Genomic DNA, 27,313 nt, shown 5'->3' on the forward strand with positions numbered 1-27,313 from the left:
ACTCAAAGAAAGAAAAGTTACTTACCTGTATAGTAACTGTAAGTCTTCAAGGTGTGTGGTCACTATCTGTATTCCACTACCCACCCTCCTTCCCTTCTACTGCGGGGCCTTATCCTAGGACTATTCCTACTAGAAAGTTAACTGAAGAGGCAGTTGGTTTGCGCCACCCCTTATACCTTCAGTTTGATGCACAAAGATGTAAAGGGTGTATATGTGGACTAACAGACACAGCCAACAAAAAATCTTCCAGTCTCAGGTGAGTGGAGTACGTAGGGACTACACATCTTGAGGAACTCCAGTTACTGTAAGGTAAGTAACCACATTTCATACCTTTTGCCTGCTAGACTGAAGAGCTGTATATTATCAAATTTCTGTTCTCCATGTATGTATTTACATAGGCTGATCAAATCACCACTTAATCTCCTCTGATAGACTCAAGAAGCTCGATCAAAGGCATGTTTTCTAATCCTTTAATCATTCTTGTGGCTCTTCTTTGAAGAGCTGAATTAATAATTGCAGCAGATCTATGCTGTAATGTAGATTATTATTTCCCAGAAAAGAGAGTAACAAAAACGAATGGCTGTATGCCACATTTTGTCACAATTACAATAATTTTGTAGTAATATAGTAAAATACTTCATGAAGGATTTAGGCTGCAAACAGATCATTTTTAATCTGCCTTGTAATGACAAATAATGATAGTCTATTTTATTACTGAACATGCAGCAGTAGGGTTTAGTTCCTACAGTAATATTCTTAAGTGTAAATTCCTTAACAATCTTACCCATTACACCAGTAAAGAAGCTTATTATTTTCTGGAACAAAGTGATTTCAGACTAAGTACCTTCCACGTGGATTATGTTGCCTACTGAACTAATGGAAAAAATACTCAATCCAACTAATGAAAACTAAGTGGAAAAATCTTTTGATTAAATGCATGTTATCTTAGATTCTTCACGTTTCCTGATTTTCTAATACTTTTCATATTCATTTAATGTCAAATTCTGATAAAATTACAGCTCATTGCGTTTGGGAGAAAATTATATGTGCTTGATAACTTCTGTGGCTTGTTTTCTGAGTTTCATGAAGAGTTGAACCAACCAAGAACCTTTCATCCAAATCCTCATCCGTTACAAACCTGGATGGCACTGATAAAAATGCAAGTCAGTTCCAAACCACCTCTGGTTGTGGTCTGATCAAGATTTTGCAAAACCAAACATGGGCTCCTTGCCCCAGCTATTCAGAATAATTTGTAACAAAGTTTTAGCATGGTTTAATAAGAGACACTCCTGTCAGAAGATATATCGTGCAAGAATTTTCTTGTTGTATTGGCAATTAGGAGGAGGAAAGTACTTCCTAATATGAATAAATTAAGTAATACTCAGATCTGTGAATCATCATTCCAATCAGCCTTACTTCGAACAGTCCTCTGTATAGGTAGGGGAGGTAAGCTATAGCAGGAAGACTTCTATGGAACTGAGGGACCTTCACAGAGAAAGAGAAACACTTTTTCTTGCACAAACTGAGTAGTCTACAACTGATTACTTTTTAGTGCACCTTGATACTTTTGAAAGATGCTACAAATTCAATAAATAACTTTTTGGCACAAGCTTCTTCATGCAACACTGAATATAAAGCCTTTAATAAAACACAAGATTGATCACACTAACTAATTACTGAGTTACATATTGACACATCAACTCTTGATTAATAGTATCCTGAATTCTCAACAGACTTTGTTTTTTTTCTTCATTGTGGTGTTCGGGCCCTGGAGAATGTGACTACTATAAGTTTCTAAGGACTTTAAGCATAATCCTTTTCCCAGTGAAGCTGATGTCAAAATTCCCATTGATTCCAGTTCAGGCCCCTGATTGAGAGTAATAAGGGTCTTGTAAGATTTTAAGGCAAATTGGTTAAAATATAAACACATTGACAGACTGTAGATTTATCTGTATTTCTTTTCAATAGGTTCTTTCTACTTGGTGTAGCTTCTCCTCAGCTAAATTTATAGCAAAATAAATCAAAAGGGTTTCTTACACTAACAGGATTTCATCAGCATGACAAATTTTATGTATGAGAAATTTTGTGCCACGAGGATTTCACTATGATGCCCTTCATGAAACATTTTTGAATAAGGTAGTAACACTGTCACAGTCAAAATATTGAGTTAGTAAGAATTGTGGAGAAAGTCATTCCAACCTTTTACTATTTTTCCTAAGAATGTTATGATTCATCCATACTATGATTTCTCAATGGCAATAATGTCAGAAAAAGACTATTTGTGTTTTTTAGTCCGGACCACAACCTATATTTTGCAAAGGTACTTCCTATATCTAACCTGTTCATGCATATATAATGATAGTATCATAGATCAAGAGACTAAGAACTTCAGAAATTCACTAACAACTTGATGTCTCTTCTTTTCCAGTTTTTGTGCTATCCAGTTGCTCTTGCTGTTAGAAGCACAGGGTATCTAGGAACATTTTCCTAATATTCAGGCTGAACTTCTCCACCTTTAGCCATTGCATCCTTCAAAGGGCTATAAAAGATACATACAAATAATTTTTCTTTGGTTTTTTTTTGTGTAGGTTTCCTTGATAAGCTTAACAGCTAATGCCTTGGGCTACTCTGAACTTGGCCCAATTAAATCACTTCGAACACTACGAGCTTTGAGACCTTTGAGAGCCTTGTCACGATTTGAAGGAATGAGGGTAAGATAAAATAAAAGAACCTGAACTCTTTATTTCATAAAAAGTGACTATTCATACAAACATGCACAAGACTTTTTTTAAAAAAGGAATGCTGTACTCACCTTTATTGCACCTCTGTTCCTGCGTTCTACAGAACTATGTTTCATTGTGTTGTTTCTAAACATATGCAATTATATGCATTAGCTGTGCTTGTTTCAGTTACTTAATCTCTAATTAATCTTCAGAAGTTTTTTTAGCTGTCAGTTCCCAGCAGACTTAGCTGTAACAAGTTTAAAAGTAAATTGATTATATTTATATTTTTTCTCATAGCATATTTTTAAAGTAATCTTTATATAGTGGAATCTTTATATAGCTTTATGTATTTTATAAATATATATATCTTTATATATTTTGCATACTTTATATGCAGTATGCAGAATGGCTTCATGTAGGTATAGAAAAAAACAGGACGAGAAGTGTTTAAAACTATTTTCATTATTCTGTTGGCTGTCAGATGAAGTTTATAGAGAATAAAGGACAGAATGATCCTTTTCTTTATTAGAAAGTTAATTACAGTAACTCAAATATCCTGATTACAGTAAGAGCCATTTATCAAATATGCACACCTACATATAATATATTTGGTTCTCTTTTTTACAGAAATTGAATTATTGCACAATATCCGTATCACACAGAAAAATATAGATTTGACTAGTATTTTTCTTCTGTTGATGTTTTTCTCTCTTGTAAGGTACTATGAAGACACCCCATCTAATGTTATGTGAAACACATATTCAGTGTGCTTTTATGATTTCTGCAATAACTACTGTCAACATGTTTGTGACCCAGCATTGTGGGAGATACAAACCTTGTTTCATTCTTTGCTGCTTGGATGTATTTATGTAGTGACACAGATGAACATATGTAGCACTCTGCCTCAGTCACAAGAGTTCTTCTTCGAGTGCTTGTTCATGTTGATTCCAATCAGGTGTGCATGTGTGCACATGCATGATGGCCAGAAGATTTTTCCCTTAGCAGCATCTGTCGGGTCAGCCTGGTCGCCCCCTGGAGTTGGACCCTCATGGCATCTAATATATAGCCCTCAGGGCCGGCTCTAGCCATTTCGCTGCCCCAAGCACGGTGGCACGCCACGGAGGGAGCCGGCCCTGATAGCCCTGCCAACCCACCACCCCTTCAGTTCCTTCTTACCGCCAGTGATGGTGGCTGGAACTTTCCTTGGCTCTGGCTCAGCAAGTTTCTTCATTATTCCATATATATAGTTGGTTAGTTGTTAGTAGTACTCCAGTTAAAGTTAAGTATAGTATAGTAGTTGAGGGTTCCCCCCCCACACTCTGACCCGGGCGCCATGGCATCCCTTGGCCCCAGGATTTAAGAACTGTGTGGCTTGCGCCAAGCACATGCCTAAGAGTGATCCACACTCATCATGTCTTAGGTGCCTGAGGGAAACCCATCAGAAAGATTGTTGCAAGATCTGCTGCAAGTTCTGCCTGAGAACACTTAAAAAAATTGGAACAGCAGCTGAAGATCCTCACGAAGGCAGCCTTGCGCCCCCATTCTGAACCGGACTTGAGAAACCTGACCCCTACGGTGGCGTCCTCGATGCGGAGTGCCCCAGCACTGTTGGCGACTTTGGCGCCGAGGAAGGACTCCTCCAGGGATGCTGTGCACCTCCACGGCTCCTCACAGGGCCCATCTGATAGTAGGCACTGCTCCCATTCACCAGCGCCTCAAAAGAAGAAAAAGCCAGATGACCATTCTCCTCCAGCTAAACCTCAAGAAGTGTGACTCCAGGTGGGCCACTCTCCGGAGTCTCCCTCCGGGGCCCTGTCAACTCCTGTCCAGGTGAGGCAGTCGAGTCCAGCCCCATCTCAATCAAGAAGCATACCAGGCTGCCAGCGATCTCCTCCACCTGTTGGCACCATTCTTACCTGCCAGGGAGGAACCCTCAGTGCAGATGGAGCCCCATTCTCCAGTGCATTCTAAAGGAAAGCCGGCTATGATGTCGAGGTGCTTCCCTTCGTCTTGTCCATCGGCACCTACACGCTCCAACAGAAAGCCTTCCTGTTCCCCGAGCTCTTGATGTTCAAGGCACAGAGGATCGGTTCCTCCAGGGTCTTCAGTGTCTGAGGTCTCAGAGTCAGAACCTGACTCCTATCACTTGAGTAGGAGCAGAAACTGTAGAGCGAGGTTGGGCAGAGACAGAAGGTAGCATCAGGTGTAGTCTCCGCAGTGGCAGAACCCACCTTAGTGGTCCTTCTGGATCCCCTGGATTTATCACCAGGGTCATGAAGGAACCCAAGGCCCACGCTCAGCGACATCTTCAGTTGCCTCCACCACTTTCATGCCACCTTCCACTGTGCATACGCACCCAGTACCTAGAGTCCCAATGTCTTTCCCTCCGGCACCATACTCAGCTCTGACTTTGGCACTGGCCTTCGTGACGGCGACACACCCGTCTCCCACGCCTGCACCGTTGTCAACATCGAACTCAGTGCAGGCACCTATGGCTCAGATGCTAATGTTGGCACCTGACCCCCCGACCCGGCGGCTCCTGTGAGCATGCCGATGCAGCTCCCCCCTGTGAGACTGATACCTATGCCAACATTGGCTACAATGCCTACAGCCCCAGCACCATCATCGGCAGCACCACCTCCTCCAGCGCTGCCCCAGGAGTCATGTGACCCATCCGGGGCAGATGGCAGGGAGCTTCCCACCGCTGGCACACGGCTTCTTCCTCCTCGTCAATGGAAAAAGTGTTGGCAGGGACGTCCATAGCTCCTGCATTAGAGGACAACAGAGTTATTCTGCAGTTGCTTCGCTGGGCTGCCCAAGATTTGGGCATCAAGGCTGAGTAGGTAGTTTTCATAGATTCATAGACTCTAGGACTGGAAGGGACCTCGAGAGGTCATCGAGTCCAGTCCCCTGCCCTCATGGCAGCACCAAATACTGTCTAGACCATCCCTGATAGACATTTATCTAACCTACTCTTAAATATCTCCAGAGATGGAGATTCCACAACCTCCCTAGGCAATTTATTCCAGTGTTTAACTACCCTAACAGTTAGGAACTTTTCCTAATGTCCACCTAAATCTCCCTTGCTTGCAGTTTAAGGCCATTGCTTCTTTCTTCTAGCTTAGATGCTAATTAAGTGAAGGCAAGTTTTGTGTCTCCCCATTACCTACTCGCTGTGACAACCCTTTTGGAAAAGAGAAACCTGAATACACCTTGTTAGCCAGTAAATCAAGTGTATGTCCCCTCTGTCTTCTCTTTTCCAATAACAAATACATCTCTTCAAAGACTCCTCTACATTGAAGTTGTTCATCGACGCTCTTTAATCATCTTTTGGACATATAGAATATGCTCTTTCTCTGGCCACCACTCTCCTTACTCTTTCTTTACTTCCTACTAATCTTTTAACTATGCATATTGAGCACAGTTTGCTCTCCGGCAGAAACTCTGGTATAACTCTCAATCTTTTCTAAGAATGTGCAGTGTGGCCCCTGAACTCAGTTCGCTGGTGAGTAGAGCGAAGACGTATATAGGCTCATTTCTTCTAGTGTCTTGTTCGCTACGGTGAGATCTCTGCTTCGCAATAGATGCATCCTCAGATATCACCTGTTGCTTTTTGTATAGCGATCCGGACTTATCTCCTCACTCCCGATATGTCAGTATTCTACGTCTCTCGTGTCTCGACTATCTCCCCTCTCGATCTTTCTCTGCCCAGTTACTCTGGCTTTGGTTCGCAGAAAGGTACTTCTCTCTGACATGCATAAATAAATATTAGATGTATGAGGCTGAGTATAATGTTACCTATCCCTCACGCAGATACGCCAGATACTTTGACGACTTTAGTGTATCTTATATTGACACTGTACTCTTTCAATCCGGTTATAAAGTTCAAAGTGGCAAGTTTTTATTTTACCTCAGGGTCAGTGTTACTGCCTCTCAAATATGGTCGCAAGAGTGGGTTTTGAATTTCTTTTCATCGCACCATGTTGACTGCCAGAAGCTCAGTTGCTGCTCAATATTACATCTAGTCACACTATTTATTTCCGACTCCTCAGTCTGGTATATACTTACAGCCATACCTTCATTGCACGTGTACTAGTGACTCATCATCTATGTGCTATCATCTCTATGTACAGAGGCTCTGTGACTGAAGCTCCCAGTTATGTAAGCACGCCGACTTATACTGAAAGTCAGGGTCCTCTCTATACATCACACGTGCTCTCAATGCAACGCTAGGTCATTTGTTGATACCTTTGGTCCAGAGAGTACATGTGAGACGAGCCATTAATAACTACTCTCTGAGTACAGTTATTCCAGGCCACTTATGCCCCACCTTACAGTAGCCCATGTAAATTGTATTTGCCTAGTTTATCGATAAGAATATTCATGTCAAGACCGTTATCAAATGCCTTACTAAGTCTAGGTATACCACATCCACCGCTTCTCCCTTATCCACTAGACTCATTATTACTATCAGAGAAGCTATCAGATTGGTTTGACACGATTGTTCTTTACAAATCCTATGTGGTTATTCCCTATCACCTTACCACCTTCCAAGTCTTTGCAGATGATTTCTTTAATTACTTGCTTCCATTATCTTCCCTGGCCACAGAGCTAAACGTAAACTGGTCTGTAGTTTCCTGGGTTGTTTTTTTCCCTTTTTTTTTAGATAATGGGCACTATATTTGCCCTTTTCCAGTCTTCTGAGGATCTCTCCGTCTCCCATTAACTTTCCAAAGATAATAGCTAGAGGCTCAGATACCTCCTCTATTAAACTCCTTGAGTATTCTAGGAGTGATTTCATCTAGCCTGGTGACTTGCAGACATCTAACTTTTTTCTAAGTGATTTTTAATTTGGTCTTTTTTTATTTTTCTTCTAAACCTATCCTCCTTCCATACATTCAGTATGTTGACATTCTTTTCAGACTTCTCAGTAAGACCGAAACAAGAATCATTAAGCTATCTCTGCCATTGTCAAGTTCCTGTTACTGATTTCTCCTCCTCACATGAGCAACTGGGCCTCACCCTGTACCTTGGTCTTCCTCTTGCTTCTAATTGTATTGATAAACATCTTCTTGTTTCTTTATTCCATAGCTAGTTTTAAGCTCATTTATGTCGCCTTGTCTTTCTAATCTTGCCCCTTTGTTGGTTTGCCCTATACTTCATCCTTTGTTAATCTGACCTAGTTTCCATTTTTATCTCGACTCCTTTTTATTTTGTAGGTTCATGCACAGACTCGTGGTATAAGCAAGGTGGCTTTTGCCACATTTTCTTCTTTCTTCTACCCATCGAATTCAGCTTTGCTTTCTCGCGCCCTTAATAGTGTCCCTTTAGAAAAACTGCCCAACTTTCCTCAGTTGTTCTTTTTGAGGACACAGCATCCCATAGTGGGACCATCCGCACACTCAGGGCCTTCCGGTAGCATTTTCCCTCATAAGACAGTGGTGACACCGAACAGGACTCACTGGTCTTTTGGGCTTTGGCAAGTTAGTGCCATTCATGGCATGACTGGGGTTGTGACTCTGGTGTCTGCTTGCTGTGTGCCACTCTGCACCCAAGAGTGTGATTTTGTGAGAGTCCTGCGTTCTTCCACGGCATTTCCTCCTCTACTGAGCTGTTGGTCCAGCAGATCTGGCAGGTGGTTGAGCCAAGATGAAGCAGTACTTGTTGTTAGCCATTTAACAATTTGTTCGCCAAAATGTTGCTAACAATCCTGAATTCAATTTCAATATTTTTTTAAAAAAATCAATAATTAGTCCAAAAACAGAAATTAAGTTGTTGACCAATATTTGTGTGACAGTATTGGTATGGGGAAGGGAGTAGGCCGTTGTTTCTCATCCGATAAAAAAAATGTTGTGACTGACTTTCCTTCTAGCCTGCTTCTGCTAAATGAGCCTCAACACTGTATATGCTCATCTCCTTTACTAATGTATCGAGGGACAGGGACTGTCGCAACTCTACGGCCACATGTGCCAAAGTGTGTCAACGCCTGAGCTTGATTTTTGGTGGCATGCATCGGTGGGCCTGGCGAGGTCTCAGCCCGCCACTGCTCGTGGTGGTTCGGCTTCTCCCCCTTGCCACCTGAGGGGTCACCGGCCCGTGGCCCCACTCAGCAGCATGCTGCCTGGGACTCCCCAGGACTCCAGGCTGCAGCAGCCTGAGCAGGCGGGCTGATCCGTTGGCTGTAGCCAAACTAGAACCGCGCTGTCGGCCTGGGGTTCCATTCACTCGCTGGTAGGTGGGTTAGCAGGTAAATTCAACCAATAGGTTAAATCAGACGCAACTATGACAAAGTGAGAACCTAGAGAAGTGTCCCACCTATTTTCTTCGTTGGCGGGCGCCAGAATGAAGGACGTTGGGGTGGCTCAAGACGAGCATCCGCCGAATGCACCAAATTTCAGTAGGCATCAGCGGCGACGCCTTCTGGATGACGCTGCTTGTTGCAGCAAGCGCAGCATCCAGAGGCGTTGCTGCTGAAATGCTGCGATTTCAGTGGCATTTCAGCAGGGATGCTCATCTGCCGGCCAGTACTTGGGGTGCACTGAGAGGCCCCCACGGGCGCCATTGCACCCTCGAGGGCACCGCGTTGGGGAGCCCTGCGTTAGAGAGTCTCCCGTACAGGCACGGCAATCGCTTTGATTTAAATGGACTTTGATCTGTATGAAGGAATTGCAGTACCTTGTCATCATGGTGCCACATGCAAAATCAAATGGCGTTGTACAGTTTACTCCATCCAGCCAAACCTTGTTTGGACATATACTCCTTAATGTGTACTTTGCCACTCGTTATCTCTACTGACAATTCCTGTAACAGTGCATCAGGATGAGACAGAGTTTCTCCAAAACTTATAGCTCATTTAAAAATGATCTCCGTTCTCAAGGATAAGGAAACACTCTTATTGGTCTTACTTATTTCTTGCAGATGCTGAGACATCACTTTGTCTTTGTCTACAAATTGACATTGATTCACTGATTTTGCAGTCCAATACGAACGCCAGAAAGATCGCTTTTAATTAAAAACAAATCCTTGTTTCGGATTACGCTCTCAGCTCTTACTATTTCCACAAGTCAAATGGTTGACAAATTAAAAAAATTATATTATTTCCATCTTCTGTCAAATCAGAATTTTCTATCGTGCTATCTCTATTAGTTGCTAGTCCATCAGCATTACAGTGTGCTTAATTAAGTTAAACTGGTTTTAATAACATGCATGTGGCAAGTTTTCCAATAGAGTAAGCTTATGTTTGTGTTGCTAAGAGCAAGACAGGCACAGGGGCACCAGCTTAATAATCCCGCCTAGGGCACCATAAATCCTAAGGACGGCCCTGGCTGGTGGACTGCCTTAGCAGCTCTTTTCATAGCCACAAGTGGCTGCATCTTCGCTCTTCCGGAGGTGGGGCTGTCCCCTGATCGACCTCTTTGCCATGCGACACACAGGAAGTGTCAGCAGTTCAGCTCCTTCCAGAATCACAGTCTGGGCTCCACAGCAGATGTGTTCCTCCTCCATTGGAGGGGGACCACTTCTATATGCCTTTCCACCCATCCCGCTCATCCACAAGGTCCTGCTCAAGATCCGCAGAGACCAGGCTCAGGTCATTCTCATAGCACCAGCCTGGCCCTTCCAGCATTGGTACACATCTCTCCTAGACATGTCAGTCGGAGCCCCAATTACCCTGCTGCTCTTCCCGGACCTTCTCACACAGGATCACGGGTAGTTCCAGCACCTGAACTTGCAGTCGCTGCATCTCACAGCCTGGAGACTCCATCGCTGAATCTGTTCAAGCTCTTCTGTTCAGAACAAGTCAGACAGGTTCTCTTGGGCAGTAGGAGACCCTCCACTAGGGCCATGTACCTGGTCAAGTGGAAGAGATTTTCAATCTGGTCAGCTTAACATGATTTTCTCCCAGCACTAACCTTAGTGCCCCAGATTTTGGATTACCTTTTCCACCTAAAGCAGGAAGGTCTCCCCTTGTCTTCTGTAAGAGTATACCTGGCTGCCATCTCGGCTTTCCACCTGGGGGTACAGAGCCACTTGGTTTTCACTAACCCCCTGGTTAGTTGCTTCCTGAAGGGCCTTGACAGGTTTTACTTGCACATCCATCAACCAGTTCCTGCTTGGGACCTTAACTTAGTCCTTTCTAAGCTCACGGGGCATCCCTTTGAGCCTCAAGCAACATGCTCCCTGCTCTAGTTCTCCTACCAGGTTGCGTTCCCGGTGCGTTCTAATGTTCAAGCCGCCCTACTCTGTGTTTTTTAAGGACAAGGTTCAGCTCAAACCCCATCTGGCCTTCCTCCTGAAGGTGGTATCACAGTTCAACATCAACCAGGACATTTTCCTCCCAGTTTTCTATCCCAAGCCTCATGCAAGTAGCAGGGAGCAGAGGCTCCACACTCTCTCAACATCCACAGAGCACTGGCCTTTTATATCAAAAGGGTGAAATTGTTCACGAAGTCGGTACTGCTCTTTGTCACAGTAGCAGACAAGATGAAGGGTCAGCTTGTTTTGACACCGCATTTCACCATGAATTGTAGTCTGCATTACCAAGTGCTACAATCCAGCAGGAATCCCAGCACCACCGATAACAGCGCACTCTACAAGGGCCCAAGCTTCATCAACAGTTTTCCTGGCTCAAGTCCCTACCCAGGAAATCTGCAGGGAGGCAACGTGGTCATTGATATACACTTTTTTGCCATACAGTATGCAATTACTAGGCAGTCCAGAGATGATGTGGCCTTTGGTAGAGCGGTATTCCAGTCAGTGGACAGCTCCGACTCCACCTTCTAAATTTGCTTGGGAGTCACCCGATTTGAATCAACATGAACAAGCACGCGAAGAATAAAAAACAGTTACTCACCTTCTCATAACTGTTGTTCTTCGAGATATGTTCTTCATGTCCATTCCAATATCCACCCTCCTACCCCTTTGTCGGAATAGCCAGCAAGAAGGAACTGAAGGGGTGATGGGTCGGCAGAACTATATATTAGGCACCATGAGGGCATGACTCCAGGGAGCACCCAGACCAACCCGACGGATGCTGCTATGGGAAAAATCTTCCAGCCATCGTACACATGCACGTGTGCACACCTGATTGGAATGGACTTGGACAGCACATCTTAAAGAACAACAGTTATGGGAAGGTGAGTAACTGTTTTTTCAGAGAGGAAGCATATTTTTTCATGTGCACCAGAAAAAGAGTATGAAATAACTTACGAATAGGTGGTAAACATTAGCTGCTTTAGACTGGTTGCTTTTTTTTTTTTTTTTTTTTAAAAAGCAGCTCAGGTTTCCTGCAGCAGTACCTGTATCTGCTTTCACATTCAGAAAACAGATTAAAAACCAAGTCCCCCCATTTGCACCAGCCCTTCTCGTCTCTTCAGAACTCTGAGAGCACCTGCTAGCCCACCACCTCATCACCAAAGCCTAGACTCTCAGCAGAAAACACCAGGTTCTGGGTGAGCGTAAAACAATCAAATATTCTCGTGTCCTTCAACCAGGATTCTCTGAGGAATCTTCTCCCCCTTCCTTTTGTATTGTAGGAGAGGGAAGAGAAATTTTTCTCTTTCATGAGAATGAGCTGTCAGTAATTGGGTGGTGGGGTCAAGCAGGAACCAAGGTGAACCAGGTCAGAATGTGCAGGAAATGTAGGAGTTTGATAGGATGGGATAAGGAGAGAGGAGGAAAAGTTGGCAATACTGCTGTTAGGAAGAAGGATTTCTGTAGTGTTCATCATATGCGTGTGACTGTGTTTTTCCTGGGAAACCTTCCTCTTTTTTTCGTCTTATATAAACTCTTTCCGGGTGCCTTGTCCTTAGTAGTGGAGGACTAGATGTGTACACTTTCTACAATGGTAGGTCCACAGAGGTAGAGTTAGAAGCTGTATGATAGAAAAGTGGACCTACTTAGGGTGAGGCTTTATCAGGGTGAGCAACTTTTATTGGATGTAAGTTAAGTGACTTGTTTTGATCACCTTGTGCCAATGAAAACACCTAACCTGTATTATATAGAATTGGATATTCTGCATAGGATTCTTTCTTGATTGTCTTGTTGTGACTCACTAGCCTGTACTTAGTAGGAAGAAAGTATGTTCATATAGTGCTCTTACAGAGGTCCATTGAGTTTGCTTAGGTCCATGATATACTTTGTAATTAGTATTTCCCAAGGGGTTGCTGATCTGGGCTCTCTCTTTACACAGGAGCAAATTCCTTTTTAGGATTTCAGATGCAGCCTGCAAAGTTTGTAATGGGTGCATCTGTTACAGCCCTCTGTGATAGGCTACTATATGAAGTGACTGAGCTCTGTTTTCTGGGGATATGGTGGCCCAAGGAAGGACCACTACCATGTTATGATAATCATGGGAACACAAGATCTTATTTTCAGATGCAGAGATATGTAGTCAGAATCTCATTTCTTAGCAGTTTCAGAATCATAGGGCATTTGTTGGCAGGAGCCCTCTTCCCTTGTTAATTGCTTCTCATTGCAAGGTCAGTGCACACCTTAGAACATCAATAAATTATAAATGTTCTTTGTTTTCCAGGGTGAGGAAAAAGAAATTGTGTGGAAGATGGGTGGGAGGGGAGAGGGTTGTTAAATAGACACAAAAAAAAAAAAAGAGAGATGTTAAAAAAAAAAAATCCCCAGGCAGGATGATTCAAATGCCACATGATCCTGTAATAGAAAGTGGAAAATGAAAAACCTGTTGAACATGTCTGCAGGCTATGTTTCCTTTTATTTATTATTAATAAAGCAAAAAACAGCTTAGGTAAGACCTGATCTTTAGCCGATTGATAAGGCAGAAAAAAGTAGTGTTGCCTACAATTAGAATTGCCCAATGCTTTCTTTTATAAGCCTCAATTTTCAGTTGCTTATAACTTTGTCAAAATGTAACCGTGTAAACTGAAATACTCCATGCTAGGGGTCTGCCTCAGGGTGGATTTTTAGTAAAGTTTACGAAAAAGTAGTGTGTGATTATTAAACCAATTCTGTATCGTAATGCACATGCACAATGGGATGGAATTAAGATTGCACAGACAGCCTTAATTCTGGCATTTCCTAATATTTGAGTACTTGACTTTACAACCTTAGCATTTGACCAAGGACTGTACATACTAAATAATAAGTTAAAAGGCCCCTTTTAAAAGTAAGATTGTGAGGCAAACTCAGGCTTGGATTGAAAATCTGCTTACAATCTTAACTATGGACTAACATCTCTCCATAATCCTTTTAGTTGTGAACCATTCTTATAGGTTGCTGTAAGTCTCCTCCCTCGAGTCCTTCATCAAAACCTTGTGTGAAGCCTTCCAGCTTCAATGATGGCACATCATTCCGTGTTTGCCTATATGGTACCTGTATGTATTTTTAAATATTGTGTTGTAATCACATGCGTCTTTTTAGATTGTAAGATCTTTGGAACAGAGCATCCTCTTTGTTTAGTACAACCTATGTATTGTCAAGCACAAATTGCACTTAGTGGTATATATCCATATTAGGACTTTTGTAGCAGGAAATCAATGTAAACATCCAAATCTTTCTGACAATAACCATTTGGTCCATTGCTCATGCTCAAAGTTTCTGCCAACACACTTGTCATTTCCTGTAGTTTTCTGGGCAATGCCATAGAAAACACAATTTTACATCACTTTTTCTCCTATGTTTGGGAAACATGCCTTACCCAACTTTTTAGTAGACACAAGTAACTAAGGTGTAACATTTTGTTATGAGGACAGTAGATTTTAACAAATTCGATTATTACTAGAAATATTTTCATGTTTTGGGTTATTTTTGTTTTTGTTTTTAATTTAATCTCTGATTTGTAGATACCAAATATGAAATTGACTAAACAAATGTGAAATTAGGCAGTCTATTATCATTGTCCACTGAGTAAAATATATGCAGAATATAAACGTTGAAAAGTAAATTTGATTTTTTAAAAATATTTTTATTTGTAATTACCTAAAGAAATTGGTTTATTTAAAATAGGTCTCGTAAACTGACAATATCCATTTGAATATTTCTGATTGTCATTCATATAATGTACTCCAGAATGCACAAGAACAATAGCTTAATCTTTAATTCCTTTAATTAAAATACCAATTCCCTTAATTTTATTGTTGATCTTTGTTCCTGGCATATTACTTGATATCCATGTATCCTTTTTCCTTCCAAAAGAAATTTATTTACAAAATGTACTGTATCACTGAATCACCACCAGTGAAATTGGTAACATTCTCTAGGATCCCACAGATTCTTTAGGATCCCACAGTAGCTAGTTCCTGCCACCTACTGTATATACAGCAGAATGGCATGGAATATAAATGTATGCAGTGTGGTTGTAGCCGTATTAGTACTTGGATATTAGAGAGACGGGGGGCGGGGGAGAATATCTTTTATTGGACCAACTTCTGTTGGTGAGAGAGACAAGTTTTTGCACTTACACATCCCCTTAGGCTTGCAATCCTGATTTCTAGCCAGAGCTGCAACATCCACACTGCCATTTTTGGTGCATTAGCCAGGATTCCTGGGGCGTGAGGACCACCGGAGCCTCGGGACCAGCGGACCCTCCGCAGCCATGCCTGCGGGAAGTCCACTGGAGCCACGGGACCGACAAGCAGCAGGGCACCCCCCTCGCGGCAAAATGTCTAGAGCCAGCCCTGTTTGGCGGCAGGGGGCCCTTCCATACTGGGACCTGCCGCTGTAGTGCCCCGAAGACCCATGGCGGGGGGCCCCTGCTGGCGAATTACCGCTGAAGCGGGACCCGGCGCCGAAGTGCAGCCCGCTCTTTGACGTTAACTCAGTGGCGGGGGGCCCCCGATGGGTCTTTGGGGCACTTCAGCAGCGGGTCCCAGAACGGAAGGGCCCCCTCCACCACCGAATTACCTCCAAAAACCGGATTGCACTTTGGCGGCAGGTTCTGCTTCGGTGGTAATTTGCTGGCGGGGGGTCCTTCCGCCCCGGAGCTGAAGGACCCCCTCACCGGCAAAGACCAGGAGTGGAAGAAGCTCTGGGGCCCAGCCCCACAAGAGTTTTCCAGGCCCCCCGGAGCGAGTGAAGGACCTCACTCCAAGGCTCCAAAAAACTCTCGTGGGGGCCCCTGCGGAGTCCGGGGCCTGGGGCAAATTGCCCCTCTTTCCCCCCCCCCCCCCCCAGGCGGCCCTGGCATTAGCTCAAGACCTGCTTGCACAAGTCTGTCTTCCCCAGGTTGCGAGGCTCGTTCCCAGCTGCAGCAGACATATGCTCCAAGTCTCAAGGGATACACTACTGAGAATTGACCCTGTTTTTTCCCTCTGGTCACCAGGCTTTCCCTGGGTTTCTTGCCAACTGCAGTTTATATTTTGGCAGACCTCTCAGGCACACATATTTTACAGCCTTGTATCACTGACGCCTCAGATCAGGTATGTTTGGCTCTTAGCAGACATCAGAAATATGATTTCTGAGCATTAAAATTTGCCACTAGTCCTATCTCTACTGCATTGTCACACCGAGAATTCAAACAGTTCAACAAATGAATGAATGAAGTCAAATTCATTATGAAAAATCTGACTTCAACATTGACTGCAACATCTCCAGGAAATTATTTGATATTGATAAATCTTGTGGAGACTTATTTTCTGTTTCTATCCATTGTCACCAGAGTTTTCTTAAGGACCCACCATTTTCATTACAGAACCCTTTTCTTCAGTCTCTCAGTAATTAGGGCATGTACAAAGATCCGGGCACTGGTGGTCTCTGGTCCACGTTCTAACAGAAACAATCTCATTTCAAGAGTTTATGGACACATCCTCTCCAGTGGTTTCCCCAGGAATTGAAATTAGGTGGGGTGTTCGAATTTACGGGGCGGGGGGGGGGAGTGTCAGGTCCAATGAGATATATAAAAGAGATATGAATAAAGTAAATGTTAACATAAGGAAAATGCAAGTTACATCAAAACACATAACAGATCTAGATTTCTAAAAAAAAAAAAAAAATTAAAAAAATGTATTTAACTTAAATTAACTTTTGAAAAGTAAGCTATCGTGGGATAAGAGGGCAGTCCTCTCATAGATCAGTAACTGGTTAAAAGATGGGAAACAAAGGATAGGAATAAATATCAGTTTTCAGAATGGAGAGCGATAAATAGTGGTATCCTTGAGGGGTCAGTACTGGGACCAGTACTGTTCAACATATTCATCTGGAAAAATGGGTAAACAGTGAGGTGGCAAAATTTGCAGATGATACAAAACTATTCAAGATAGTTAAGTTCCAGGCAGACTGCGAGCTACAAGGGAATCTCACAAAACTGAGGTGTACATGGCAACAAAATTGGCAGATGAAATTCAAGTTGGTGATAAATGCAAAGTAATGCTACCTGGAAAACATCATCCCAATATACATACAAAATGGATGGCATCTAAATTAGCTTGTGTACACACTCAAGAAAGAGATCTTTGGAGTCATTTGTGGATAGTTTTCTGAAAAATCCTTAATGTGCAGAAGCAGTCAAAAAGCAACAATGTTGGGAATCGATTAAGAAAGGGATAGATAAGACAGAAAATATACATGGGCTCTATATAAATCCATGGTATGTCACATCCTGAATAGTGTGTGCAGATCTGGTCACATTGTAAAAATATATATTGGTAATTGGAAAGGTAAAGATAGGCACTAAAATAATCAGGGTATGATAAGGAGGAGAGATTAGAATGACTGGGAATTTTCATTTAGAAAAGGAGATTGACTAATGGGGATATGATAGAGGTTACAAACGTTGACTGGTGCGAAGAAAATGAATAAGAAATTTAATTTAATCTTCAATAACAGAAGAATGCAGTCACCCATGAATTAAATAGGCAGGGGCTTTAAAAAAACAAAAGGAAGTCTCTCACACATATAAAGTCACAGGGATCTTTGCAGCGATCTGGTGAAGACAAAACTATAACAGGATTTATAAAAGATAGATAAATGTCTGAGAACAGGTCCAAGCTGTGGCTATTAGCAGGATGGGGAGGGATGCAGTATCCATGCTCTGAGTTCCTACTAACTGTTTGCCAGAAGCTGGAAGGGCACAGGAATGGTCACTGGATGTTACTTGTTTGTTCATCTCCTCTGAAGCACCTGGCCTGACATGTTGTAGACAGGGTACTGGACTATATGGAACATTGGTTGAACCCAGTATGAACATTCTTATGTAAAATTAATTGATAATATAAAAATGTTAGTACATGAAACTCCAATATAATCGACTCAAGAATGAACATGTGACGAATAGACACTTGGCAATAATGCATTTTAAACTTTGGCCTACCTAGGAATACATATTTACTAGTTTCATTCAGTCACAATTAGATTCTGGAACAAAGTGAAAAAATATAGTCACAACAATGTTATTTACATGCCTCATTTCCTCCTGTCACTACCACTCACGGTGTTGTCCTAGTAGAGAAGATCAGTTCGCGTGGTTTCAAGTGGTACACTTCAGTGGGGGCAAGAAGCACTTTGCTTGTTCTACAGCGCTCATGTCTCTGGCAGTCTGTTCGTTGCCACCATTCCTCAACACTTGTGCCCAATGGCCGGGCACAGTCACTTTGGCTGCACTGCATGTGAGTCTGCGAATTGGTCTCTTGAGGTTACAGCTCTCAGTGGATTTCAGCTGAGGCTCTCAGTGGGGGAAACTGTCACTGAGTAAGTTGGGTTGTCTCTTTAACAAACACTGTCCACAGGACACTGTCCAAACAGATTAAGCATTTAGACCTGATTATAGTGATTAGCTGCAAGTGGTGATTAACGAACAGAGACTATCTATGAGCTAACAGTTCTGTCTTTAAACAGTGGAAGGGACAGGTCACACTCTCGCCTTGATGTCTCAAATCATCAAGCTACAGTTCTACTGCCCTTCTACTCATACATAAGAACAACATTATCCTATTCCACATTCAAGTGGTTTGGTAACCACCCAGCAAAATCTATCATTGAAAAGTCTGGTTGCCTGATACCTAGGTAAATTAGGTTGAATGTAAAGTTAATCTGGCCTGAAGCTTTCCCACAACCCCAGCTCATATAGCTGTTAGGGAGAGCTCAATTTAGACTTTGCTTAAAATCTATTGAAAATTATTAGGTTGGCCAACATATGGAAGGAATGCACTGACATCAACAGCTGTATAAGGAAGCAAGGAAGCTAGTCTATGATCATACTTTTCAAATCTATTATACTTTTTCAGATACACATATTTTATCATACACTGTATAAGCTTTTAAAGTGTGTATTAATGTTTCAGTTTAAATTCAGATTTCCAAACAGTCACTGAATTGGTATGTAACTAGCTCACAAAACTAGGGGGGGTGTAGGGAAATCACTGATCCTCTCTACAGGAAGATGACTCTGCGGTTAGCTTGTATAGCAAATCCAACACCAGAGCCGGTGGGAGGGCAAGTGGGGCAATTTTCCCTGGGCCCCACAGGGGCCCCCACGAGAGTTTTTTGGGGCCCCTGGAGCAGGGTCCTTCACTTGCTCCGGGGACCCCGGAAAAGTCTCGCGGGGTCCGGGCCCCCGGAGCTGCTTCTGCTCCCGGTCTTCGCCAGCGGGGAGTCTTTCTGCCACGGGGCGGAAAGCGGGACCCGCTGGTGAAGTGCAGCCAGGTCTTCGGTGGTAATTCAGTAGCGGGGGGCCCTTCTGTTCTGGGACCCACCGCCGAAGTGCCCCAAAGACCTGCGGTGGGGGCCCCCCACCGCCAAATTACCACCAAAGACCTGGCTGCACTTCACCGGCGGGTCCCGTTTCAGCGGTAATTTGACAGCGGGGGGCCCCCGCCACGGGTCTTTGGGGCACTTCGGCGGTGGGTCCCAGAGCGGAAGGACCCCCCACCTCTGACTTACCGCCGAAGGGGGGACCCCCCTGCCGCCAAAGACCCCAGGCCCCCGGAATCCTCTGGGTGGCCCTGGTCCAACACCTGGGGATGGATAATGACATGCTATAGGGCAGGCTTTTCCCAATATAGGAGAGGTTCCTGAAATCCATATATGTAATCCAAATCAAAGAGAAGCGGAAGCCATCAATACAGCTCTGTCTTTAGTTGCTGAGAAACTATGGTCTCAGGAATATGGACCACCTCTGGCGAGTTAAGACATAAATAAACCCTGTAAGTTACAGATATTGGCCAGATTGGATTACTTTCAGGAAGACATGGAGGTAGGTCTGAAACCAACTTCACTTTATGAATATTAGTGCTATTTATGTTGGTTCAAAATCAGCAATTGCTCAAATCTAGGATCAGGCTCATTTTCCTCAATAAGAGACCTTAGCTTAATCTTTTTCAAGCATTTTTTCTTCCATATGCCATCTTTTTATGTAAAATTATTTATTTCATCTCTATTTAGAATGCTTATACCCGATGATGACACAATGGTTGTGCAGATTGCTTTGTACTTCATCACTAAAGAAAATTCCACTTTTCATGTGTCTCAAGAGATCATTTGATATTTTGCCTCAAACTATTTCAAAAGGATTAGCTAAGGTACAAGTTGGAAGCATAAAACAGAGATCTAACATATCTGAAATGAAGCTGGGTCTAGGACAATCATCATGCATCTTTCTAAGTTTTCACTAGAAAGGCAGATAACTTCAAGTATCAGTATTTTCGTTTGCAAGATGGATTTAAGGTATTGCGTGCGAGGAATTTCAAGTGCTCTCCAATCAGCTACAGCCCGTAGGTATCACAGTACACCAGCAGATCCACACCCATGTTCTGGGCAGAAAGATCCCTGAGGGCTGAGACATGGTGAAAAAATTCCAGTTTCATTAAACAGTCTAAATTGGCTCTTCAGTTCTCTGTGGACTCTTCCGCAAAGGAGCAATAACCCCAAAGGTTATAACTAATGGAGAAATTTTTGTAGAAATTAAATGATCAAGTATGAAGAGTCAAAGCTGTTTTCCCATGGAATACCACACTTAAATTCCTTATTCAGCCAGCAGGAGGCACTCTTCTTTCTGCCACCCTAATTACCTATATTATAATGGCAAAAATATTGATCATAATATAAGCTGAAACTTTATGTACACTGAAATAAAATCATATTTTAATTTGAAAGACCTAACAAGATTATTATAAGTGGTGCTTGAAAGGTACTCTAATAATCCAAATGAACATGTAATACAAAGTGGTCTATTTCTGTGACAGGGTCTTCAGTAAGTAAAATAGTAATGTATGAATAAATATACTGTAAAGGTGTTTTACAATCTTGAAGTCCTAATTTTGTCAACCTCTGTACTGTTTGCAAAGATCTATAGATCAATCAGTCCTTATCATCAGTCATTGTTTATGTTCATCAGTAATGATTTGTCAAATTTATTAATTTGAATGTTGTATTTCTTTAATATGTATTTCTTTTTTCCCTTAGCGTACACATTTTATGATTACATCTTACCACTTTTTAAACAAAAAAATTCTTATTTTTCATCTTGACATTTTAGTCTTCACCTTTTTTCATGTCGATTCATTGTGTGCTTTGTAATAAGTATTTGAAACATAAGATAATTTGTAACTACGTTTTGGAAAAAAATATTTTTGCCGTTAGCCTTTTTAGAAGAATGCCTAATTACTTTGCTGCTATAAAATTTTTTACAAGCTTTTCTCCCCTATATTTCTTTATTAGGTGGTTGTGAATGCCCTTTTAGGAGCAATACCATCTATTATGAACGTACTTCTGGTTTGTCTTATATTCTGGCTAATTTTCAGCATAATGGGAGTAAATTTGTTTGCTGGCAAGTTCTTCTCCTGTGTTAACACTACAAGTGGTAACCCTTTTCCAAGAAAAATGATTGAGAATAAAACTGATTGTGAGAATTTTATGAAAAGCCATGAAGATGTCCTGTGGAAAAATGTGAAAGTAAACTTTGATAATGTTGGAGCTGGCTATCTTTCTCTGCTTCAAGTAGTAAGTGACAATTATATATTTATATAATTTAATTCCCTGTCTATAGTTTTTAGAAGCAAAGTTGGATTCTTTAATTTTCATTCTCACCCTAAAGTCATGGATAATCTATTGGTGAAAATTGTTAGTGCATTAAATATATGAAAATTTGCGAGTCTTGGAGAAGGAAACTGTTTTTATGATTACCATGGAGATTACAAAAATGTAGTTCCAAAGCAGACATTCTGGACCTTTATCAGGGATTAATAGGTGGCTTGCTTAATTATCTTTTTGATGCTGTTCCATGCAAGCAGATTAATATTGGTATTTGGTATCAATTTGGCAAGCTCATGTGTAAACTTTGGAAGAAGAGAGGTGTTTACTATCAGCCAGAATATATAGAATGAAAAAGAGAGGACTGTTGAACTTTTTTTTTTTTTTGGTTCTCAAGTTCATCCCAAATCTGTGCAGATTTCACTAAAATATTCCAGTGCCACAGAGTAAAGGTAAAATAAAAATGTACCTGAGGTTTTATTGTTTTGTTTTGTTGTTTTGTTTTTTACTTACCCTATCTAACTATGCAGGGCATAGACAAATGTGATTTTTACCATGCTAGCCCATGTGAGCAAACTAAAAGACCTTGCCCATTTTTCAGAGGAAAAAAATGAGGACGATAAATTCACTGATTTAAAAGTAGAGATCAAGTAAGAGGGTTTTAAATGACCTTCCTCTTTCTCCATGTTGTATGCTGTCTCCTAGTTTTTCTCCAGTTCAGTTGCTTTCCAACCATTACCCATGTTTTGGGGGGATTTTGTTTAACTTTAGGCCAGCAGGTTCAGAAGAACTGATTAGTGACATGATTCTGAGCACAAGTATTTTCCTAGCAGACCATCTATAGACCAGTTAGGACAGGAACTTGCATTTCTAATCAGGTTCACTTGGCAAGCTGCTTCTGGAAAAACATTTGTGCGCATAAACACATTCTAATTATTCTCTTTCAAACTGTGGTAGGCTGGTAGTCCTCTGCTGGCAGGCTACCTTTGTGATTGCTCTTGGGAGAAACGAGCACTTAATGTTAAAGAGGGTTAGGCAATTGCATAAATTATCTATTCTGAATTACATGGGTGTGCCCACCTCTGTTATATGCACTGTGGTTCAGCTGTGTATTTGAATATGAATTCCACATATATTCAACATGTCAACATACTACATGTTGTTTCTAGTAAAGTTAAAAAAATTACACATTTTTGTATGGTTTGTTTTTACCCAATATTGTTGTTTATGTAGTAGAGATTACAATATTTGGGGGGGACAGTTTCACTGATTTCATGTTTCTGTTTCTTTTTTCTTAAAGTACCATTTTTAACATATCTAATAAGTAATTATGAACAGAAGAGATAGGCAAATGCCAGACAATAATTTCTCATGAATATTTATTTGAATTAACTCAACTTGCATCAGCCCTGGTCACACCTTGATTGTCTTTGACAATTTGAGTAATGTTTTTTTTTTCACATTTATGTTAACTGAAAATGACTTCACGTCACAGAATCACTTCAACTAAATAGAGGCTAAATGCAATAAGAAGGTGCCAGTGAAGAACCCAGGAGGAAGGGAGGAGCTCATCAACAGCTCTCTTCTGACAAGCCCATTTCTCCTCTATATTAGTGGCAATGTGGAGAAACCGGATTCTCCACCCAGGTGTGGTAGCCGTATACTGACACATGCCACAGTTGCTTCTAGGACAGAGGCAGTTTGTGCTAATAGAGATATGATTAGTGGTTTATTAACTGAGCCAAAAGCCTGTGCTTAAGTGGACCTCTCTTGCCATTGTAGCTCCAAAGGGCATGCTATACTGAAGCATTCCCTGCTTCATAGAACTCTGCCACATCCTTTTTCATTGGAAAATTGCATACCATTTGCTTTTGAAAGACTTCTTTTTTAAGGAAAGTAAAGGGAACAAGTCAAATCCCAACATCTTTGCACAGTATACACTCAACAAAAGGGCTTTGGATTGCAGTATATCGTGCCCCTCTTAAATGATCTCAGTACCTGGTTTTTGTGTCCAGGGTGCAAGACAATACATGTCGGAAAGAATTATTTGAGTTGCTTGCACACATTGCTAGATATAAAATAACTGTGACTGCCCAGGAAGAAAACCAGGACCTCACTGTGGAAAGCTGAATGGAAAAAAACTGTTCATTTCCCAGTGGTGGTCTTAAAAATGAAATGTTAAGATGCATAAAGAAAGGGATAGAAAATGATGTCTTGCCCATCCTTAGCTGGAATGCTGAGTTCCAATGTTCCATCCTGGTGACCCTATCTGACCAAAGAAGCAACATTGGGTGGGGGGAGGGGCTTGAAAATGACTAGAACAGGGGTCAGCAACCTGTCAGAAGCAGTGTGCCGAGTCTTCATTTATTCACTTTAATTTAAGGTTCCATGTGCCAGTAATACATTTTAACGTTTTTTAGGTTTCTCTCTATAAGTCTCTATATAATATAACTAAACTACTGTTGTAGGTATAGTAAACAAGGTTTTCAAAATGTTTAAGAAGCTTCATTTAAAATTAAAATGCTGATCTCAAGCCACTGGCCTGCTCAGCATGCTCCCAGCCTGGGGTTCCGTTCACCTAAGCCAGCAGCGTGCTGAGCGGGGCCTGGGGCCGGAACCCCAGGTTGGCAGTGGGCTGAGCAGGGCTGGCGGCTGGGACCCCAGCTGGCAAGGGGCTGGCAGCCAGAACCCCAGACCGGTGGCGGGCTGAGCGGGGCCAGCATCCCACACCAGCAGCAGGCCGAGCTGCTCAGCCTGCTGTTGGTCTGGGGTTCCATCCACTGGCTCCTGCCAGCCAGGGTCCCAGCTGCCGGCCCTGCTCAACATGCTGCCAGTCTGGGGTTCTGGCTGCTGGCCCCTTGCCAGTCTGGGATCCTGGCCCTGCCCACATACAGTAGGTACCTACCTTCTCCCTGGTTCTGGCCCATTCTCTTCCTCTCTCTGCACTGAGCTAAGGGTGGGGGTGCACTGAGCACTGGGCTGGAGGTGAAGGAGCAGGCTGGGGGTTGGGGTACAGGGTCTGGCCAGGAGCTAGAATGAGGCAGGAGGCTCAGGGTTGGGGCAGGAGGTTTGGATGTGGAGTGCTTACTTGGGCAGCTCCCATTTGGTGCAAGGGGTGCAGGTGGGAATGTGGTGGGGGGTGCAGGAGCTCCCATTTGGTGCTCTGGGTAGGGGGGTGGGGATGTGGGGGTGCAAGGGTAAGGGCATGGGGTGTGGGGGGGCTGGGTATGTGCGGGGAGTCAGGGCAGGGGGTGTAGGGAGTGCAGGAGTCAGGGCAGGAGATGTGAGGGAGCTGGGTATGTGTGGAGGGTGCAGGAGTCAAGGCAGAGGGCTGGGGGCATGAGAGGGGGTGCAGGAGTCAGGACATGGGGTGGGGGGGCTGGGTACATGTGGAGGGTGCAGGAGTCAGGGATGGCGTCGTGGGGGAATGCAGGGGGCTGGGGTGCAAGGGGGTTGCTGGGGTCAGGGCAGAGGGCTGTGGAGGTGGGCTGGGATCAGGGGGATTCTCCCAGCCCCCTGGCCTGAGTGGCTCACAGGAGAGGGCTGGAGGGATACACCCCGCTCCTACCCCTCTTCCCCAAGGCCATGCTCCTGCCTCCCTTCCCCGCCTCCTTACCAGTCTGAGCAGCAAGGGCAATGAGGTTGCTCTTCTCCCCTCCCCTCCCTTGCAAAGGCCGTCAGCGGCAGCGGGGCTCGATGCAACACGCTAGGGGAAGAGTTGGGGAGGGGGAAGCGGACTGAGCCAGACCCTGGTAGGCAGCAGCGTGCCATTACAAATTGGCTTGCATGCCGTCTTTGGCACATGTGCCATAGGTTGCCGACCGCTGGACTAGAAGCATGGAAATACTTTCATGTGAGGAGAAGGAGGAAAATTGGGACTGTTTTGTTTAGGGAGAAGGGGACTAGGATAAAAATATACGGAATAATTAATGATATAGAGAAGTTATTTGAGGCTTCTATTTATCTTTTCTTAGAGTACAAAACCAATTCAGTGCAATATAGCTCATTTAGTCATTTTCATAAATAATCAGTAGAACTCATTACTGCAAGATAATATTAAGGCCAAGAGCTTGGTAGGAATAAAAGGATTATATATATATGGATAAGTGGGTTACAGAATGTAACAGATATAAACCTGGTTGTTCAGAGCACAAGACAGCCACTAGCTGATGGGATTAGAAAGAAATTTGTCCTAGGTTATTCCATAATTGTTCGTCAGTTTCTCATGCCTTCCCTTGAAGCATGAAGTGCTAGCTGCTGTCAGAGACAACAATGGTCCATCTTGTCCAGTGTTCTGAGGCAGTTCCTCATGTGAAGACTCTGTCCCTGCTGAGGTTGAGCTGTTCTTTCTGGCACTGTGGCTACTCTGCTGCCTCTTAAGTGGAGGCACTTGTCCTTACCCACTACATGGCTATTAGTTCAGGTGGAGGGAAGCCTTCCTATGTTGCTGCACATGGTGGCTTTTCTGACTAGCATATACATTGCAGCAATTGTGCTTTGTGTTGTTTGCATGACACGAAAATGTTGCACTGGTTGGACAGCTGATGTCGGTGGAAAAATAGTTCCACAACCATGGTGTCTTCCTTTGTTGTTTATCAGATGCTGTACTTTGTACTTCTGATTGCCTACATGGAGTAGTGGAGACAGTGGTACCCTGGAAGGCTCCATAATCTCTTCTGGTCCCTGTGGCCTATCCTATTTCATTCTAATGCATTTCTCACTGAGCACCATATTCCATCTCTTGAGTATTTTCTTTTTGGACACTGTGGAAGTAAAATGTTAACATCATACTATGTCAATCTCTTTCCTGCTCGTTATTACAATTTGTCCTATGGTAAATTAGATGGGGATTCCACGACTGCCGCTCCGAAGAGAAGGAGGAGGGTGGTGGTGGTTGGGGATTCCCGCCTCAGGGGGACTGAGTCATCTCTCTGCTGCCCCGACCAAGAAAACTGAGAGGTCTGCTGCTTGCCAGGAGCTAGGATTCACGATGTGACGGAGAGACTGCTGAGACTCATCAAACCCTTAGATCACTACCCCTTCCTGCTTCTCCATGTGGGCACCAATGATACTGCCAAGAATGACCTTGAGCTCGCTGCAGACTACGTGGCTCTGGGAAGAAGGATAAAGGAGTTTGAGGCGCAAGTGGTGTTCTCGTCCATCCTCCCTGTGCAGGGAAAAGGCCTGGGTAGAGATGGTCGAATTGTGGAAGTCAACAAATGGCTACACAGGTGGTGTCGGAGAGAAGGCTTTGGATTCTTCGACCATGGGATGGTGTTCCAAGAAGGAGGAGTGGTAAGCAGAGATGGGCTCCACCTAACGAAGAGAGGGAAGAGAATCTTTGCAAGCAGGCTGGCTAACCTGGTGAGGAGGGCTTTAAACTAGGTTCACCAGAGGAAGAAGACCAAAGTGGGGAAATGGGATACAGGGAGGAAGCACGAGCAGGAGAGTGCAAGAAGGGAGGACTCCTGTCTCAGACTGAGAAAGCAGGACAATCAGTGAGTTATCTTAAATGCCTATACACAAATGCAAGAAGCATGGAAAACAAGCAGGGAGAACTGGAAGTCCTGGCACAGTCAAGGAACTATGATGTGATTGGAATAACAGAGACTTGGTGGGATAACTCACATGACTGGAGTACTGTCATGGATGGATATAAA

At 43.1% G+C, this 27,313-nt stretch overlaps 1 protein-coding gene across 1 annotated transcript in view; it reads left to right on the top strand.

Annotated features, from left to right (window-relative positions):
* Window positions 1–27,313, top strand: part of LOC116819305 (sodium channel protein type 2 subunit alpha-like) — a 151,691-nt gene that overhangs the window by 110,858 nt on the left and 13,520 nt on the right. Inside the window, 2 exon segments of the mRNA XM_032770944.2 lie at window positions 2,589–2,711; window positions 21,342–21,623. Of these exon segments, the coding sequence (XP_032626835.2) occupies window positions 2,589–2,711; window positions 21,342–21,623 (405 nt within the window).

This window comes from Chelonoidis abingdonii, chromosome 10 (genome assembly GCF_003597395.2).
Source record: "Chelonoidis abingdonii isolate Lonesome George chromosome 10, CheloAbing_2.0, whole genome shotgun sequence".
NCBI lineage: Eukaryota > Metazoa > Chordata > Testudines > Testudinidae > Chelonoidis > Chelonoidis abingdonii.